This window comes from Xyrauchen texanus, chromosome 11 (assembly GCF_025860055.1).
Source record: "Xyrauchen texanus isolate HMW12.3.18 chromosome 11, RBS_HiC_50CHRs, whole genome shotgun sequence".
Classification (NCBI taxonomy): Eukaryota; Metazoa; Chordata; class Actinopteri; order Cypriniformes; family Catostomidae; genus Xyrauchen; species Xyrauchen texanus.
The window spans coordinates 46,646,431-46,667,238 of record NC_068286.1 but is presented as its reverse complement, the minus strand read 5'-3'; the positions used below and the strand labels follow the sequence as shown (position 1 = coordinate 46,667,238).

Genomic DNA, 20,808 nt, shown 5'->3' with positions numbered 1-20,808 from the left:
AATGGTGCAGCTCAGGCGCTCTAATTTCCATACAGCTGTCCTGGTGGGCAGGTCTGAGTGCAGATACACCAGCACATGGGAAATGCTGCTACCTTTTACTATATTCTCTCACACAAGGGTAGTGTGGTGTGTACATATGCTTGTCAGCTTGTAGAACAGTGCTATTCAATTCAATTCAATTCTTAGCGGGACAATGTCCTGCAGAGTTCACCTGTTCTTCCAACACTCCTGAAGACCTTGATTTGCTGGTTCAGGCCTGTTCAGGAACGGCATTCAATAGCCCTGTGGTAGAATTTCCCAATCAAGAGTCTATGGGTAAACACAGCTGACCAAACGCAAGCACTAATGGAGAACCCGTTGTTATTCGTTGCATTATTCTGCCATGCAAAGCCAAAACACGCAAACGACACATTTTGTCAAAATTGAGTTGTGGCCTGAATCAGATTTTTTAACTATAATCTGTCCTGTGACTGATTGGTTTGGCTCAGCTTTGCTTAGTGAAGAGTGCTCAGGGAAAACAGAACAAGAATATATTATGATCCACATTTGGCTAGACAATGAATCTTTGACGCCACGGCTGCGCCCGAAAACAAAGATAGCTGTCTTGTTGCCTCGCTTATCAGTTAATGACTCAACAGACAGCGTTTGCGTACCAACGTACCTCCAGAAACTGGTTTTGGACAGGCTACTGAGGCAGCATGATGTCACATCGTTGCTAGGATACCGGCAACCGATTAACGCCATTTGGTGCCCACTAAAGGTGACGCGTCTGCTTCATTCAGTCCAGCCGAACCCCAATGGTCCCAATGGAGAAACTCATTTCTCGCTAGAAATGGAATCAAAAGTTGGAAAAAGTTCATAAAAACGTTTTGACAAATTGGCTATCAACTGCGTCTTCGGCCATTTCATAGGCAGCGAAGGAAACATCTATGCTGCCTTTGAAGTCAACAGTAGGATGTGTCACGAACATTGGATTCGGACATGCCTTGGGTCCCTCCTTACCTACATATACAGCCTCCGAGCCTACAGCAGGGAGTATAGATTAGCACAGAATAACCCGTGTTAAAACTGCCAGATTATGTACCTTTTTCAGTCTTTTTAAAGCACCGCAATCTCCAAGATATGTGATTGAAGAAAGTCTGATTTATGTGTATTAATACAACATTTTGGGTGTTCGTTCATGTGTTCATGATTGATTAGCAAGAGATGGTCCGTAAACAAAAGCATTGTTTCAACCCTTATCTATCCATCCTCAAGCCAGTGGTGTGGAGCTGCGATTATAAAATGAGAGGATATGCAAATGGATGTGAAAACGAGATATCAGCCTCCGTGTTAAAGAAGATTGATCTCCTTTCAGTGGCTTCTACTTTGCTGTTTTATAAACTGAACAGGACGCATCCAATGATCACTGGACAAGCAGCATGGCTTTGGAATGGAAAATCAAGGAATCGTCCTACAGAAAATCGACTGCCGTTGTGGTATGAAAGCAAGACATGCAGTCGACAGATGAACGTCTATTTTTGGGAAGCTGTTCTAACCTCTTCTGCTGGATCTTGTAGTGTTTTATCCTCAGAGGTGGAAGGCCAGCTGGCGTGTAAGAAGAGACTCTCTTTTTGGGGCGAGACTGATGGAAGGAAGAGGAAGTCACGCCTGGACATGATCTATATTTAGTGGGACAGCTCTGTACACTTCAACGGTGCTTTTAAGTCTTTCCCTACAGAAGTCTATTGACACTTCGTGCCTTGTTGGATCCTGCACTCACTTTAATTAACAGCTCTGTCGCCAAAGGCAAACTGAGGACTCGCAGTGCCTCTGGCTGAGTAGGAGAAAACGCTCCAGTAGCTGGTGCACAGACTGCGTCACTGACCGTGCATCTCTCATCACGGAAAGCGCTATGTTCAGTTTGCATTTCTCAGCATGTGCAGTAGAGGGGTGCAGCCGGCCCAACACAAACTCCTTAATCAGCATCTCTAATTCAGGCCTGCTGCAAGCTGCCAGCATCTGTGTGAGTGTGTCTCTCTAAGGCTTGGCATTAAACCATTATGCTGCTTTTTTGTTAGGGGGTGGGGGATTTAAGCAAAGACATTTCACAATATTTGCTAAATTCTGCTCAGTATTAATATACAGATTTTTATGGGGAAGTGATTCATAAACTACTGCAAGTTAACGAAAGGTCTTATTGACATGTCCAGAGTGAAGGTAGGACTATCAAATATTTTTTTTTTTTTTTTTTTTTTTTTTTGTGCGTTTATGTTTTACTTGACCAGTCATGTGCATTGCAATAAAAAAAAACAGAAACATTAATCAGCTTTTATTTATATAGGGGTCCGTACAGTGTTGGACACCTTGTCTTATCGATTATTCTTCTTTATTCAGGGCAACCGCTGTTGCATTCTCATTTTAAACCTTTAATATGATCACCTTTTTAAAATGTTAAGCCACAAAGAGTCTTAAATAGGGTAGTCTTAAAGAAATTGTTCATCATTTACTCAACCTTATGCCATCCCGAACTTGTATGATTGACTTTATTTGCAGAACATGAATGCAGGGGTAGATTTAGGCATGGGCAGCGAGGTGTACGCCCACATTGTAAATGGTCTGCACGGTTTAACCTTAGCGGTTATCAAAGCACTTTACACTGCGTCCAATTCACCCATTCACACACACACACACACACACTCGTACACCAATGGCGGCAGAGCTGCATGCAAGGTGCTAGTCTGCCATTGGGAGCAACTTGGGGTTCAGTGTCTTGCCCAAGGACACTTCGGCATGTGGAGTCATGTGGGCCGGGAATCGAACCGCCAACCCTGCAATTAGTGGCCGACCTGCTCTACCACCTGAGCTACAGCCGCCCTCCAAATTAACACTTAGAGGCAATCAGTTTGAATAAAGTAGTTTGCCTTAATTCAGTCCTGCTGCTTTTTAAATGAAAGAATCTTCCATATGAAGGCCTTACCTCACCACTGTTAATACACTTAAAGCATATTGCATTATGCATAAAGCATTATGAGTCTGACAGGCTTAATTTTAGCAAGCGCTGGAGTGTGATCTGAGAGGAACTGGGCAGAGATTTGAAGATGAAGCCTTTAAGAATACAGTGTGTCGAAGGCAGAGAGGATAAATGTATTATTAGACACCTGTGGCTTTGACTTTTGCTCTTCATTCTTCAGTTAGTTTTAGTAGAAATATATGAGATAACTTGAAGATGTATTTCATGTTGGGGATTATCTGTCTTCCTGCTCATATTTACCCAACCCTAGCAGTACAGAAACATGTTGGTGTCTGTTTAAGCCAACATCAATGTAAGTGCTCCCTTGCCAAATCCTTAGAATAAGCTTATCCCGAGGCACAGTTGCCCATTACAACAACAACAAAAAACACTGGAAAACGCAATTTAACAAATGGAGATTGAAGCGGTAAGTTGGCGTTTCATTGTGCATGACTGCCATTATTTTGTCCAAACTTTCCACTTTTGATACATGGTATTATGACCTCTTCTAAAAAAACAAAAACATGTTGGTTTGGGTTGTGTTTTACAGCAGATGCATTGTTAGTTTTTGCTTTGGCCTCTTTTCTTGTTGGGATAAATTGATTTTCTGCTTGTTATCCCATTTGTGTCCTATAAAATGTAAGCAATTGTCATGTAAAAATATTTACTACACTGTCAATTTGGTAAGATGGTGCCTGCTAAGATAATAAATGCACACGCACCTCTTGAATGTGGCATTTAACCTAATTCGGCAGCAAGTAAAACTAAATGAATTGATTGGTTGAGACATGACTTCTGGTCATTTATCATTGCACTGCCGTGTCCGAGAGCGTGAGAGGAGTCGGCTGCAATTTGTTTGCACTCTGGTCACGATTTTCAAGACCTCAGCAAACTGACCCAAGACAATGAAAGCAGTTCATTATATCCCAGAGTTCACTCCGTTTCAAAATAGCCATTTGTATTTATTCTGGTCCTTTTTTACAGGCAGACTATAGAGAACTTGAGCACATACCTACATTCCAATGTGGGGTTTGAATGCTACCACCACAAAATAACTTTTGAAACTGCGGGTCATGGTTAAAAGCACAATTACTGGGAAATCAGACCTGCACCTTCTAATAAGTAATGCATTCCTCTTTTACATTCATTGGAGAAACTGAAAGCGGTGTTCAACACTGCAGGCATTGCAGCTTCCGTCTTAGCGCTCTGTGTGGTCTATTTGGATTTGAGTGTTTCCAAAGCTGTTGGATTCATGTTCGAGTAGGTGGACGGGGCAGTTGGGATGAAGTCATGCGTGTTAACAGGGATGCATAACCACCATTCCCCATGGGCAGCAGTTTAAAACAAGAGGTGGCACGTAGTTCCCCTCTAACCCAAAACTCATTAACAATACATGAGAACTTAACGTTTTGCTGCCACTGGTGGACATCTATAATTGATGAATGGCAGATTGCTCCTTTGAATAATATAGGAGTCTTTAGTGTTGTTGTGGACCATGAAGCCCTGTCATTGGAGGTGTTAATGCAGAGAAAATCTTGACCTGTTTGACTTTGCAGCGAGGCTTCGTTGATGCTGTACTTTTGCACCCGCTCCGCTTCTCCTGTAGAGGAGCTAACTTTTCTGAGATCATTAAAAGGAAAAACTATTAATTCAATTGGTTCAACGTTCAACATTCTGTAGGTAAGTGACGGATTGTCTTTACTGAGTGGTTAAGGGCTGTGCAGATGAATATCGCAACATCTTAGTGAACGCCCATGCCTGTGGTCCAACTATTTTCTTTCAGCTTGAAATTATAATCAAGTACCAGAAACACCTTCCATCCTTTTCCCCCCCAGAGGCCCAGATTTCGATACTCAAGCCAAGTCCACACTACAACACTGAAACTTTCATGTCTGCAACAAAAAGCCCCAGATTGTAGCGAACCCGTTGTGCCTGCCAATCATCGACATTGTTCTAGTGAGACATGCTGCACACAGTTGCAAACTGGTTTGAAGTCGTTCATAAAAGATCTAGTCATTCAGATTTCATGTGTGCACTGGTGCGACTAGCAGTAATGAGCAGCCAATGAAATTACAAGAGAATGAAATGGAGAGACCTGTCGAACGGAGGCAACCGGGTAGCCATTTCTGTCCACGTCCACGTGTAAGTGTCCAGCCCTAGCGTGAGAATATCGGTATCATAACTACTGTTGGGGGAATGATTTATCTTGTAATTTAGGCATCTAGTCTGCGATTCAATTTGTAGAGTGCGATCCAACACGACAAAGTCTTTAAATGTGCATAAGGCGACGAGCTTCAGTCTTCAATGGCTTATAATGACTTTTTTTATCTCTATATTCTGTTCCTCTCTCATCTAAGCCATCACCTGTGATATTAGGTTGGGTGAGCCTGCTCTTGTTGTTTTGCTGAATACGCAGACAGCAGGAGCCGAGAGGATTGCGCCTCTGCTCAGGACTTGCCTACACATTCAAACCCCTGGAGATGGAACCGAACTCTTGATATCATCCCGCTAGCTGCTGTCACTATGTCCTACAGGGCTTGGCTAATCGTAATTACTTCATCACGCTTTTGCAAGTTGACCTAGAGTTCCTGGTCTTTTCCGTTATATCTCAAGGGAGCGCAGTTTGTGTCTCTGTGCCTTAAACAATTATTTGCTTTCCACATTCAGGCCTTGCGTAAATAAATCCTGTGAGCGCAATTAAAGATTTTGCACCTTTTTGGTTCTGCAGAAGATCCCACACATTTTTGACTACTAGCGTTTAACGACATCTAGTTTGAGTTATTCTTCTTAAACCTGTTTGAGATGGAGCAAATGAGCAAGCTCCTCCAACCCTGAAGCCTGTCCCGAGGCACTTTCAGAAGCCTGCTTATGTTTACTCTCTCTGTGTTTGTGTGTGGTTGGCGTCTAAACCTTTGCCACAGGCACTGCTCCATAATTTAGCTAAATCTGATCCTTCCTATTATTTCGGAATCACTCCCACTCCGTCTCTATATGGTGTGCTTGAATGAAGACTTTGTAGTTGGTCTTATTTGTCAGTACTTGTTTTAAAGGTTTAAAGGGGTCATGAAATGCTCTTTTATATCTATATATCTATATATATATATATATATATATATATATATATATATATATATATATATATATATATATATATATATATATATATATTAGTTTTGTTATCTTCCCTGAGGTCCCCCTGAAAATTTTTGTGAAGTTTATTTGCATTAAAACACTCATAATTTAATAATATATCATCCTTTTCCACCCCGTCACAGGCCCTCTGTCTGAAACACTCAGTTTTGGCCGCAGTTCCAACTTTAAGCGTAAACGCCCACGGTTTTTCCTGGTTCTTGAAAGCCTGAGTCAGTTATATGTATCTATTTAAAACAGTCTACGGCTAACAAACTTCAGTGGCAAACAGATCAGCTGAATGTATACAAGTTCACTGAATCTGAGGTAAGAAACAAACAGACATTATCTGACATAATTATTGTGAACATTCAAGTGTTTATTCAGTTACTTATTTTAAATCGCTAGGTTTTGGGGTGGCTGTGGCTCAGTTGGTAGAACGGGTTGTCCACTAATTGAATAATCGTAGGGTTGGTGGTGCGATTCCCGGCCCACATGACTCCACATGCCGAAGTGTCCTTGGGCAGGACGTTGAACCCAATGGCGGGCTAGCACCTTGCATGGCAGCTCTGCTGTCATTGGTGTATGAGTAGTGTGTATGTGAATGGGTGATTGGGACACAGTGTAAAGCACTTTGGTAACCCCTAAAATGTATCCATGTATCACTACAGAGAGCACTTCAAAATTAAAACCGTGGGCATTTTAGGCGAATAAAAAATAACAGTTTGAGTTTAAGGACCCTCCGAGGGAAAGGATGTGTTGTTACCCCAAAACAAGCAAATGTTACAGCTTTTCCTAATTACAATAAAACTTGTGGCAGTTTTGCTGCTTCCCTTGAAGATCGTTGTGCTGCATTGATGGGCTGAACAAAAGGGAATGCTCTGGCATATCGATCCATCTACATCTTCACCCTCGTAACAAATATTATCCATAACAAGCAAATTAAACATTAAACTTGATTATCCCTAGAGGACGAAATGAGTGTCGTATCCGGAGTTCGGAGATGGTGAAATGGTCACTTGATGCTCTATGACAGTTTGGGCATACCAAGATGGCCGCTCGAACACTTCCGGTGGTTTCACCTCCCGCTGGCAGTTTACTGTTGCATTGGCGATCCAGTTCTATATATATATATATATATATATATATATATCATATATATATATATATATATATATATATATATATATATATATATATATATATATATATATATATATATATATATATCAGTGAATAGAACCCATTCTTATCAATGATGCTGTCTACCATGGTAGCATGCGTTGTGGCATGTCATGCTGACAGTAAACCGATGTCCTGTTCCATTTTGTGCTGGCGCTACTACTGCCAACAACACAAATAAATGGTTTAGAAAGTTTGAGATGACGTGCCCGGTGTTGTCTACAAAACATGCAGTCTACACTGAAATACGTTGAAGACACATACACATGATGCACACACATAGTCCAAAGCACAATGATGATGCACTCATCCAGTTTTCAGTATCATCCTGCGCTAAAAAGCACATAGCTGGAAATGCATCAAAATAGTTAAAGACGTCCATCCAGTGCATGTTTACACATGCCAACAATTAAAAATAAAGCTTGTCCTGCTTTCTCTCTTGGAGTACAATCTGAGCCTCAGTGGGCGGGGCCAAGGGTGCTATGATGTAAAGTAGACGTTGATGTTGCTGTAGATGCAGTCATGAATGAACGAGTACCCTTTATGACATAATTTTTTGGAAGTTGAGAACGAGGAGTTTTGGCAGCTTGATTTCAATAAATGCTTTTTTTTGCATTGGGGATTAAGTTTCGAGTTCTTATGCAAACTTTATCCTCGCGTTTACGGTTTTGAAGTGTGTTTAAAGTGGCTGTCTTTCACTTAACAGCAGAGGTAGGCCAGCATTGCTGTTGCATTACATCATCTTGCCAGTGACACACAGTTTCCGAAACAAACTTCAAAAATGGTTTGTTTCACTGTCAGGCTAGTTATTTATATCTGGTAGACAGAAACCAGTTAAACATTTATTTGATTGATTGTCAGATTGGCAGTTAATAAGCCATTATTATTATTATTATAATGTAAAGTAGATTTTTGATGGAAATTGGCCGTTTAACACTGAGATCTGATCAGCTTTGATGCTGCTTTTCTTGCAGTGGAGTAAAAGCTTCTAAGAAACGAAACCAGGTCCTCAATCGGTGTCAGCATGCAGTGGATATAAAAGAGCTTCAAATGTGGTTTAACCGCAGGGTGCAGAACCTCCCCCATTTCCAAAAACTGTATGTAATACCAGCCTGTCTGGAGCATCTGGAACAGGAGTTGGTGTAAGAGGAAACACCTAATGACAGCAGCAGCAAGACTGAACATGCTATATGGCTCATGCTAAAAGCCTGCAATTAGAGTGGCGCTGTTGTTTTGTGTTCTTGAAAAACATCCTGCTTGAGTTATGCTTGCCTCAAAATTTCTCTTTTCTCTTACCATCAAAGCTGGAATGGTTTTGTCATTTTTTTTAAACTAAAAGTTTGTGTTAAGAATGTGTAAAACTACTAACTGTTGGCCAGTCAAATGGGGTGCCTGAACAGCTAGTCGACTAATCAGTTTTGAGGAAGCCATGAATAATTTGACTTGTTTTCGGTTTCCTTGATGTATATGAGACAAAACCGCTTGACGCAACAATGTAACAAAACGAAGTTGTCTCGAGATATGCATTTAAATGTATTTTTTACTTACCGTCAGTACAGCCGCTCCCTAAACGCATTCTGCGCAGCCTGGGTAGGGCACCAACTCCCTAGGATGGCACCATCTTACCCTAGGGTGGCACCAGATAGTCCACCGGCTGCCCTTACTCGCACGTTATACGTTATTGAAGGACCCGAATGCAGTTGCGGAACACAGACGATCGCTTCACGCGATGGCAACAATTTGGCCTGCCTTGCTTTCCGTATTTTCTGGAACATTTTTTCATCATCTGAAAGGCCCCGCGAGTTTAGTCTGAAGCGACATCATTTATACATAGTAACTGAAGTCGGCTGATCAAATACAGTTGCACCAAAACAGATGAAAACAGACGGTAGAATCCTTTTAAAGTTGCCAATTCCGAATATTTTGACTTAAAGTCCTCGATGCAACCAGTTTAAATATATGGTCCATCGTAACTTTATTGTTCTAACAACCGCTGTCAAACGCAACTCCTTACATGCCCATAAAATTATGCTTCATCACACTCGTAGTAAAACCATTCAGTCGGTGATCCGGATAATTAATCCACTGCTGAAATGTTGCAAATATCAGAAATAATCAGTCCCAGCGTTTATGAATGAATGGAATACAACAGGCGTACTGTTTTACTCCGACTAAAAGCTGTTCATTTGTGCACAGCATAGTTACAGATGTTATGGCTTACTTTTCACGTTTTTCATGAAACATAACAAGAATATGAGAAACAGTTACACATGATTACACGAGCCCCAAAACACTGAAACGATATGTTGATTTTGAGGCACATAATCTTTATGGAACACGTTTGACATCTGAACTGGTGAAGAGAAGTCGTGAACCTCAGTCAGTGCGACTCGTCCAAAGATACGACTTATATATGTTTTTTTCTCTCTTTCAACAATGTGATTTTGACCTGGTGCGACTTATTTTCAGGTGCAACACTATTTACGGAAAATACGGTAAATGTTGTCTTAAAAGCGCTACGATTGTGGTGGCACGTTTAATACGACATTACAAGACGCCGCACAATAACCAGAGGGCATCCGTCTGCACGTGAATGGATGTTCTGGCATTTCTTTAAAAGGGGTTGTAATTAAAGACAACTCATCTGTTAGGGTTTTAACGTATAAATTGCAATAACAGCTATCAGCACGCTAATTAAAGCTCTGCTGTCAAAATATGAAAACCGACAAATCTAGAAATACTGGTCAACCTCACTATTTGACTAGTCAGTGGATGGACTGTCGTTACACATCCCTAAAATAAATAATGAAGGGAGAGGTGTGGTGTGACGATATGACTAAAGCTCAGGGCTCCTGATTGGAAGGTTGCAAGTTCAAGCCACACAAGAAGCAAGCAATGAACCATCACGAATGCCCCTTCAGCTAGGCACTTAACCGTAGGTTGCCTGTAATTAGCATACTGTATGTCACTTTGGGTAAGCAACTGCAAATTGACTACCTACATACTAAGAAAACCACTCACAACGAGGACTCCCTGAGTGCTAAATAGGTTAACACACCTTTCAGATTGTGTGTCTCCAGTAAGTGTTATGTCAAGATTTTTTACCTGCAGTCCTTCCACATTAGAGCATCTTTCAGACTCACCTCTGCAGGCCAGATATCATTGCCAAACTTGCAGCATGGAGCACAGGCCGTGACCTGATACCCAGAGATTACTTTCCTGAAGTTCTAGATTCTCCAGGGATCCGTTTTCTCACACACAAGCAAAAGTGAAATGCTTTGTGTATGTGCTTCTAGAACTTAAGCTGTATCTCTCTCTGGACACACTTAATCCATCACAACATTTTCCTTGGGGAAAGTACGGCATGAAGTACAAGGAATGTGCAACTTTCACCTCCTCTCAAAGGCTCATAAAGTTCATCTTCCTCACTGAGGTTTTGTAAGACCACTGTAGTCTCACACTTTCCAGACTCGATGTCTCCCTTCCTTCGTTTTACACACATTCAAGAGAGTATACTCCATTGTTAGCGGAGCTCCATGACTGTAATCTGGGGCTATTTTTATGGTAATCTTTATATTCTGCATTGTTTTTGGCCACCTTCCATGGTCAACTACTTTCTCATTTACACACACAAGCGAGAGGGAGAGAGAGAGAGAGAGAGAGATTGTGTGGGTGAGGCCGAGTGTATTGGAACAGTTGCAGACACTGATTCTAAACTCTGAAAACAGCCACTTCTCAAATGTGTTGCCATTAAACAGCCCACAAAAGGTCAGCTTTTAATGAGCAGTATAGTCTGAGATGTTATGTCTGGTCTTCAGTATATGAGCCGTGTGACTCATCAAAGTAGGAGATGGAAGAATAATTCCCTGTTTCTGAATATGCATACTTACCCGTGATGCAGTATGGAAAAAAAAGTAGCGTGTCAGATTAGTAGGATGTCCAATTACTCCATTCATGATACAGTTGGCGAACAATTCTGTCTGATGAGAGTCTGAAGTGTGCAATAAACACTTTACTATCCCAAAAGGCTGCAAGAGCCGTTGAGGATCCATCTTCCACATTTATCAGTTTAATGAGGATCCATAACAACCAAAAAGTTGAGGAAGAAGTAAAAAAGCAGGAAACTTTGAAGCAGGAAGCTCTTTTAAAGTGCAAGTACTATATGTACCAAGAAAGTTGTTCCTTGTAGGTAAAATTGTGCTTGTCTAACAACATTCAAGTCAATTTTGTTTTCACAGTTGTTGCTACAGTTGTACATGATAGGTCAAAGGACCGTGCCAACATGGTAAATGTAGTATGTCCAGGAGGCTATTTACACTCACCTAAAGGATTATTAGGAACACATACTAATACTGTGTTTGACCCCCTTTCGCCTTCAGAACTGCCTTAATTCTACGTGGCATTGATTCAACAAGGTGCTGAAAGCATTCTTTAGAAATGTTGGCCCATATTGATAGGATAGCATCTTGCAGTTGATGGAGATTTGTGGGATGCACATCCAGGGCACGAGCTCCTGTTCCACCACATCCCAAAGATGCTCTATTGGGTTGAGATCTGGTGACTGTGGGGGCCATTTTAGTACAGTGAACTCATTGTCATGTTCAAGAAACCAATTTGAAATGATTCGAGCTTTGTGACATGGTGCATTATCCTGCTGGAAGTAGCCATCAGAGGATGGGTACATGGTGGCCATAAAGGGATGGACATGGTCAAAAACAATGCTCAGGTAGGCCGTGGCATTTAAACGATGCCCAATTGGCACTAAGGGGCCTAAAGTGTGCCAAGAAAACATCCCCCACACCATTACACCACCACCACCAGCCTGCACAGTGGTAACAAGGCATGATGGATCCATGTTCTCATTCTGTTTATGCCAAATTCTGACTCTACCATCTGAATGTCTCAACAGAAATCGAGACTCATCAGACCAGGCAACATTTTTCCAGTCTTCAACTGTCCAATTTTGGTGAGCTCTTGCAAATTGTAGCCTCTTTTTCCTATTTGTAGTGGAGATGAGTGGTACCCGGTGGGGTGTTCTGCTGTTGTAGCCCATCCGCCTCAAGGTTGTGCGTGTTGTGGCTTCACAAATGCTTTGCTGCATACCTCGGTTGTAACGAGTGGTTATTTCAGGCAAAGTTGCTCTTCAATCAGCTTGAATCAGTCGGCCCATTCTCTTCTGACCTCTAGCATCAACAAGGCATTTTCAGCCCACAGGACTGCCGCATACTGGATGTTTTTCCCTTTTCACACCATTCTTTGTAAACCCTAGAAATGGTTGTGCGTGAAAATCCCAGTAACTGAGCAGATTGTGAAATACTCAGACTGGCCCGTCTGGCACCAACAACCATGCCACGCTCAAAATTGCTTAAATCACCTTTCTTTGACATTCTGACATTCAGTTTGGAGTTCAGGAGATTGTCTTGACCAGGACCACACCCCTAAATGCATTGAAGCAACTGCCATGTGATTGGTTGATTAGTTGATTAATGAGAAATTGAACAGGTGTTCCTAATAATCCTTTAGGTGAGTGTATAATACACCTGTATACCTTTTTGAATCCTAGGCCTTCCATTTTCCAAAATAATATTTGAAGGTCCCGGACCCCAAACAGGGCTCAACGCTATAATCAGTCTCGCTTGTCTCAGAGTGCTCGTTTAGAAGACTTTGCTCACTCCATGTAATTGTTGTGTTCTCTTGTTTGTTGTCTGCTTGCACAAACGTTATAAATGCAGCACTGGCCCGATCGGGCATGTGACAGTTCATGCAACTGGCCCGAATCTCTTTTACACTGGCCCCGGGCTATCAGGCAGTCCTTAACATCATGAACTCTGTTGATTATATGGGTTTTCCCTGTTATGTACATACATTTTTGTGCATCCTTGGCTTCATTTCAGTGTAGATAAAATAATAAAATGTCTTAATCATGATGTTTGCCTTTTTTCCATTTTAAGTTTAAAGTTAGACTTCTATGGTCTTTTCAAGTGATATTGTTCTTCACATGTTAAATTGTATTTAACACTCTTGTAAATCATGATCTAATACCCGATCAGGGCAGAGACTTTCTATGAGAATCTGCTATGCTAAAGGTCACCACACCTTTGAAGAATCATGTCTTTCACTGCAACGCAGAGGGTCAAAAGTGGAGCTTTTAACCGTTTGTTCTTTCATGTTGTGCTGGACTGATGGGTGCCTCCTGTCATGGTTCACTTCGTGCTATCAGGCGAGGGGTCAGTTTATCATATCTGCCCACTGAACTACTTGATTTTGTCACTATATTGAGGGGCTGTAGAATGGAAATCTTTGGCACAGACTAAGGTAATGCTTTAGGCTACCTTTAGATTCCTAAAGAATGCTGAGGAACCGGTCTGAGGTGAGTCAATAACAGTTACCATGTTATGAGCAACTGGAAGCATTTCCCACTAATTACTCAACGTAACCACTATAGCCTGAGTGAAATTACAGTCTTCATATAGGCAAACAACACCTGAAGAGTTATTATAGTCCTCACTCCTGCCATTTTAAAAGCTTTGCCTGTAAAGCTTTGCCTCCTCCTCAAACGTTTTTAATGTTGCTAGCTAAAGAGGACAGTCCTTTACATCTTTACTGTCTTGCATGTATTTGTAATGCTTGCTTGACTTGTAATAAAAGGTGCCCCTCCCTTCTTGGGGTGGCTGTGGCTCAGTTGGTAGAGCGGGTCGGCCACTAATTGCAGGGTTGGTGGTTCGATTCCCGGCCCACATGCCAAAGTGTCCCCAAGTTGCTCCCAATGGTAGGTTAGCGCCTTGCATGGCAGCTCTGCCGTCATTGGTGCATGAGTGTGTGTGTGTGAATGGGTGAATGGGACACGGTATAAAGCGTTTTGAATACTGCTGAGGTTAAAAAGGCACTATACAAGTGCAGACCATTTACCATTCTTTCTGGCTGGTGAACAAAAATCCTAACTTGGATTTTAGTGCATGATAAATAACAAGTGAGTCAATGTTTGCAAACCAATATTATGACCGTCATATCACAAGATCATATATGTGCATGTATGCATGTATATGTCAGTTCTTGGTACAGTTAAATGTGCAAATGAAGAATAATTTGCATGCATCACCCCAGTAATTTAATTTATTTTGCCAATCCAGGGTGCACATGTTATTCCAAATGGCACAGTGGCTAATTGAGAAAAATCTGTGCATCAATGCATGACATTCTTGGCATGGAATTGAAGAGTTAAGGGACTAATTTCCATTCCTGTTTACTCAGATTTTGGTTATTGCACCGTAAATGGGAAAAATCTAACTTATTTGGAGAATTCCTTACAATATTGTCTGTTACATTGCATCTCCATCTCAGGTTAATTGATTTTTTCGAATATCACAAAAGTAATTTCCTTCTGCCTTTCTGTGCTTTGCACACATCTGGTTTAATTTACCCAGCGTTCTTATTGTTGTTCCAGCTCCTAAATTGGACAAGTGACCCTCTGTGTATCATTCCATTTCGTCATTCACCCTGCCATGTGTGATCCTGCCTAAACATCAGTCATCATGACCTAGTCAAACACGATGGATCAGGAGACTATTGTCAGGCTGGAGACTAAATGCTCGGGTCAGGAGCAGATGCTATCATTGTGCTTGGTGGGACGTGGTGGTCCGCAGGCGAATTCATTAACCCCGATGTCATCTGGACGATTGGAATGCGTGCTTGCTCCCTTCACACGGTTGCCCATTCATGGGGAGGACACTGCTGTCCTTAATTTTCTTTAAAAAATGGCAAATACACAATGGCTATGTGATGATTAGAAATGCTTCGCTGACACTTTAGGAGTTCCCTTTTGCAAGTTCGGCCCACCATGGTGAATATTTCTAACTAGGGCCTGCAGAGTGTTTTTAGCATTGTGCATGTTTGAATTTTGTCCTAAAGGAATTAACATCACTGTCTCGTAACCTGTAGTGCTACTTTGCAAACACAGTGATATAATATTGTTGTAGGTCATCTATCATGTGTCTGACAGGCCTGGTTTGCGACACCATATCTATATCATTCCAAAATCCATTTATGAAATGTGGAGATAAGAGAATGGGTTTTACAACCCAAGTGTTCCCAGGAAAGTACTTGTTTTTTTGTGGTTGCATGAGAGGGAAAGACTCCCGCCATGCAGTTAGTTAATTCTCCGCTGTGAAAGAGGGAGGGTCATATGCTCTTCAAAAGACTTGGGCAGGATCTTCTCACATGCCACACATTCCTGTTCGCTGTGTAAAGTTTAGGAGGGCCTTTGTCTGCGGAGGCGAGAGAAAGCGCTTTATACACAGAAACTCCCAGTCCCGTGACCCCGCATACATACACGCTCCAGTTTGTTTAAGGGTTGCTATGGTGATGTTTAACAACAGAGACCCACAAAGGTGGTCTGGGATGAGGCCCTCATCACCACACCTATGCACCTATTTGTTTTATTTCATTTGAATTCAAAACTGCAAAGGCGTTTGTGTTGGATTTGGCATTGTGAAAGCCAGAGATAAGATGGTGACAAGACACCATTTCACAAAGAAATAATCCAAGCTTGTCTCAAGACTATTGCACCCATATTTCGAGACCCTGTTGCCAAGGTTGTTGCCCGTAAGGACCTTTTTATAGCTTCTTGCTCTTTCTCCAGTTTTATTGGTTCCAGGACAGATTTTCTGGAACCGGTGTAAGATGAAGAGTTTATGCTTGCAATACATCAACAAATCGCCTGGAAACTTTTGACAGGTGCAATTTCATCCCTAATGCTGGGTCGCAGTCAGGGATGGATTACCAATGGGGCCAGTGCCCAGGGGTCCTTGATTACCAGGGGCCCTTGACTGCCCAGGACGGGCCCTGGGCTTTAAGGTTGCGTGATCCAGTTTGGCGATCTCTCCGCTCGAAAAACCATTCCCCCCTCCCCCCCAGCTCAACAACTTTTGGCCATGAAAACAAAAACACCACCCCCACCGGTCAACAACTTTTGGAGGGGGGGCCCTTGGGGATAATTGGCCCTGGGTCCTTTGCAAGACATAATCCGTCCCTGGTCCCAGTAATTCTAAGGTCCTCTCCCCACACACTGCTGTATACTGCACCTGAAACGATTAGCTCTTTTTTTTTTTGTTGCCAAAGAGAACAGACATGGGACGTGTGCCAACCATGCAGATTTCTGCAATATGTGTAGACCAGGTCTGGTTCGCATGGCTTCTCTTTTCGAAGACAGAGCAGGCATATTCCCACTCCTCCCCAATGCTGAGCAATTGCACACATAGTAAACACATCAATTTGTAGTTGTTAATAAAATTTCGTACACCTACATTTTCATTATCAAGTTGAGTCAACGGTGGTAGACTTTAAATGGATTTTTTTGAGCATCAATCTCTTAGATAACGGTTGCTAAAACCGACAATGTGTTTTCTTACAGCCTAAACGCAGGTGTTATTTGCAGCACCTCACCCTTCGCCGTCAACAGAACGTGATGCAATGTTGATTATTTGACGGAGATGCCCTATAATTAATGTCAATAGAGTAGAGTAGAGAACACATTTGCTAACACTTACTTGATGCATTCCCACGTTTAAATTGCCTTGATTGGGCTTTAATGAGCATTGCAACCCCCAACCACTGTCCCATTAGATTTGTTTAGTCTGGTTTCATCGAACAATTCCTGATTGGTTCAACACCGCTGCCCTATATCCTAATGCTGTTGGAGGACGGATCACATGATCGGTTACCTGTGAACATGAGCCTAGGCCAAAAACGTGTTCTGTTAAGCTTCAGCGATTCGCCACTCTCGGTTTTACCGGTGACGCAACAGATCTGTCTGTTGTCTAATGAGTTTTAGATTGGTAGTCTTTCACTAAAACTGCATTATAGAGAAAATGGACAATTATAAATTAGTTGATTAGTCATTAGAATTTGTTTACAAAAGCGAGATATCATTATAGTGCATCAGGAAAGTGACTTCATACGAAATGAAATGCATGAAATAGCTTAGATGCGGAGTCATGCGAATATAAATGGAGCTAAAGAACACAAGTGCATTTTTGTTTATGGTGCTGAGCATATAAATAGGTCCAGTTTGTGTGGTTCAGGAGGATGACTGAGGTGTCTGTGAGACATGTCTAGACATGTTCAATGATTCACTTGAACAAGGCAAAAGAACGACATGCAGTCACCTCCTTACATGACCGCCTTTAGCCTGAATTATACAAAATAATCATTAAATCTTATTCATGAGTTAAAGGCAGTTTACCTCATGGCATGAAAGTTATCTGCTTTGTCTGAAGCTTTTTTTACACTTTGTTTTTCATAAGCAAGCAGAGTATTTTCTGTGCCAGAGTGTTCCCTTTTTTTAGGGTCAACAAACTTACAAACTTGTTTGTTGTGGTTTTTGGCTTCTTTAAAATATTCATTGTTATAAGATATCAGATTAGTTTGATGGGATGTGATAAACTCACACTATTGCACTGTAAAGCTATAAAACTCTTTGTAGTTTACAAAAATGCATGAAACCGATTTAAGCACGTTGTCCTTTTTAAATATTTCGGTTACAACTCTGGTGTCTGTCTCTATCCGCTTGGGTGATTTTTAATCATGTAGTCGGCACACAAAACCACACAGAGTGCCAAATACCACCTGCTCAGTCTGAAGGAAATAACATGAGGAGGGGCCGGCAGTTGTCTTCAATGGGTGAGGGCGGGTTTAGAAACTGCCACAAGTGGAAGGCGTGCACCACCCGGTTTCGGTTGAATATAACCTCTGGCTCTTCCATTTTCGTCCAGCTGCATGCACAGTCATTGCCCTGTTTGCTGGACTGCACCATTCACTTCCTCATCAGCAGGAAATCTGTAATCTGATCCCTTTTATGGCCAGTGTATCCTCTTGAGAGCCAGCAATTCATTTCACTCCACTTACATTGACATAATTATGTTTGTTTGTTAATATCTCTGCTGCATCTTAAAGAGGACGTCCCGGGCTTTTGTGTCATACCAAACCTTTCAGAATTAAATGTAAATGGTTTGACAGGTTTTTAGCTTTGTAGATAATTTTATTAAGAGTATTGTTCAAACTTTTTCAACTAATCTTTGTATGATAATTCATATAATGTAATACACATATCATAATTTTAATTCCACCTTTTAATTTTTAATTTTAATATTTTTTTCTATCAATACTATATATGAAAGACATGTATAAATAAAATAATTATGCGCTGATGCATGTTAAACAGTATTTTACAGTAAACAAAATAAATAGCGCATTAATAGTAGTATCATTGTTGTAATTAATATTATTATTAAATAACTATTATAAACCATGATTAATCATTACGATATTTTGTGTTTTATCATTAATTATTATTACTAATATTACTAATATTTAATTAATAAATGACTAATCCAGCTCTTGATAGAGGGTCTCTTTATCTCTCTCTCTCACACACTCTCTCTCTCTCTCTCTCTCTCTCTCTCTCTCTCTCTCTCTCTCTCTCTCTCTCTCACACACACACACACACTCTCACTGTCTCTCTCTCATGCACACACACACTCACTCACTGTCTCTCTCTCTCTCTCACACACACACACACACACACACACACACACACACACACACACACACACTCCCACACACACACACACTCTCTCTCTCTCTCTCTCTCTCTCTCTCTCTCTCACACACACACACACTCTCACTGTCTCTCTCTCACACTCTCACGTTCTCTCACACACACACTCTCACTCACTTTCAATTCGCTTTATTGGCATGACAAAAGTACATTTTGTATTGCCAAAGCTTTTAAAAAACAACATATAAAATAGTTTAGAACAATTTGTCTCTCTCTCTCTCTCTCTCTCTCTCTCTCTCTCTCTCTCATTTCAATTACATTTTTCAATTTTACAATGTACTTTATTGGCATGATTGTGTTTACATACAATATTGCCAAAGCATTAATACACAAAACAGATAATGACAAAAACAAATAATAATGATAAAACCGTAACAAATAACAATAAAATTGTAATTAAAACAAGGTGCCGGGTAATGAATCAAATAAAAACTATGATAACAATATACACTACACAATAAAAAATTAAATAAGCATTTAACAAGACAAAAAAAATAAAATAAAATACTGTGAAGTACATCAAGGCAGTGATTGGTTTCTGAGGGTGTGCTATCTCTCTCTATCTCTCTCTCTTCACCCCCCCACGTCTGTTTCTCTCTCTCTCTCTCACCATCCCTCTCTCTCTTTCTCTCTCTCTCTCTCTCACCATCCCTCCCTCTCTCTCTCTCTCTCTCTCTCTCTCACCATCCCTCCCCTCTCTCTCTCTCTCTCTCTCTCTCTCTCACCATCCCTCCCGTCTCTCTCCTTCTGTTCTCTCAGTCAGTCCGCTCAGAGGACGCTCAATGAGACAGTCACGCGGATCGCTGGATTCTTCTATTCGGTTTCAGCTCCATATCCATCCGTCCGTGGATGAGTATGTCCCTGTCGGACCTAACCGGGATTAATAGAGCCATTAACGAGGAGATATATTTAGATCTATTCTTCATCGACTCTCAGTGAAATCACAGCCGGACTATCCTCCTCCTCCTCCTCCTCATCATCAGTATGGGTTTCTACGGCACTTTAAAGATGATCTTCTATAAAGTGAGTAAACGCCATTGCGGCTTTTATAACGATACGGGAACACCCCACCGACGCGACATATTATAGATTAAACTCTATACCTGTCTCTTAGTGCCCGACGTCGTTTGCAGTGTAGATTAACTTCAACGCGTTGAGCGTTCTAGGTTGTTGCGTCGCGTCACGCGCTTGCAGTATGAGGGTGCGTCGGTGAAATGCGCGGACGTTCTTACAGCCACTGCGGAAAAATCTCCAGCTGATGTTGAGAATCACCTGCAATGAATTCACATGAGCCTGCTTTTGGAGTTTCTTTACAAATTAATCTCATATCTAGAGATGGTTGCTATGCACATGATTATGGGATGGGTTCAGCATAATTTCTCCACCATCTGTCCATCCTAACACAGAGATACTGCACCTGCGCTCCCTACAGACTCATCCACTGAGACTCACATCAGTATCACTGCACATTCTTCCTCCATATTTGTTTAAAGAACCGGATAGCTCATATGTATAAGAGTTAAACGCTTCGGTGATGGTGCAGGTGAGCATGGCAGGATGTTAGTGGATATCCTCATGTTCCTGCACCATTCCGAGTAAACCTTATGTCTTGGTAAAACCCAAATGTCCCCTGTCTCTTGTTTAATGGCTTCAGTGTCGTGATATGTGAAATAGAGTCGTTTCAGTGTGCCAACGCATTGGTTGGCTTCTGCGCTGCCTGTTGAAGGGTGTGTACCCTCCGCCGGCTGGCAGCATCAGACCACCCGACAGTGATTGGGTCACTGTGTCATTGCACTTGAGGACATCAGTCGCAAATCTCGCACTTTGATCCCACCCAAATTCTGAACTTTTAACGTGGAGAGCCCATCGGATGCTCGCAGTACCCTCCGAT

The 20,808-nt window shown here is 41.6% G+C and overlaps 1 protein-coding gene across 4 annotated transcripts in view; it reads left to right on the top strand.

The window, feature by feature from the left end:
* Positions 1–20,808, top strand: part of LOC127651457 (F-box/WD repeat-containing protein 7-like) — a 173,246-nt gene that overhangs the window by 120,314 nt on the left and 32,124 nt on the right. Inside the window, exon 1 of one of the 4 annotated variants that reach the window (XM_052137292.1) lies at positions 19,675–19,940. The exons of the other annotated variants lie outside the window; for them this stretch is intronic. Within the exon in view, the coding sequence (XP_051993252.1) occupies positions 19,902–19,940 (39 nt within the window). The 5' untranslated portion in view covers positions 19,675–19,901. Of the gene's footprint in view, positions 1–19,674; positions 19,941–20,808 lie in introns of those variants that run through there. 4 annotated transcript variants of the gene reach the window in all.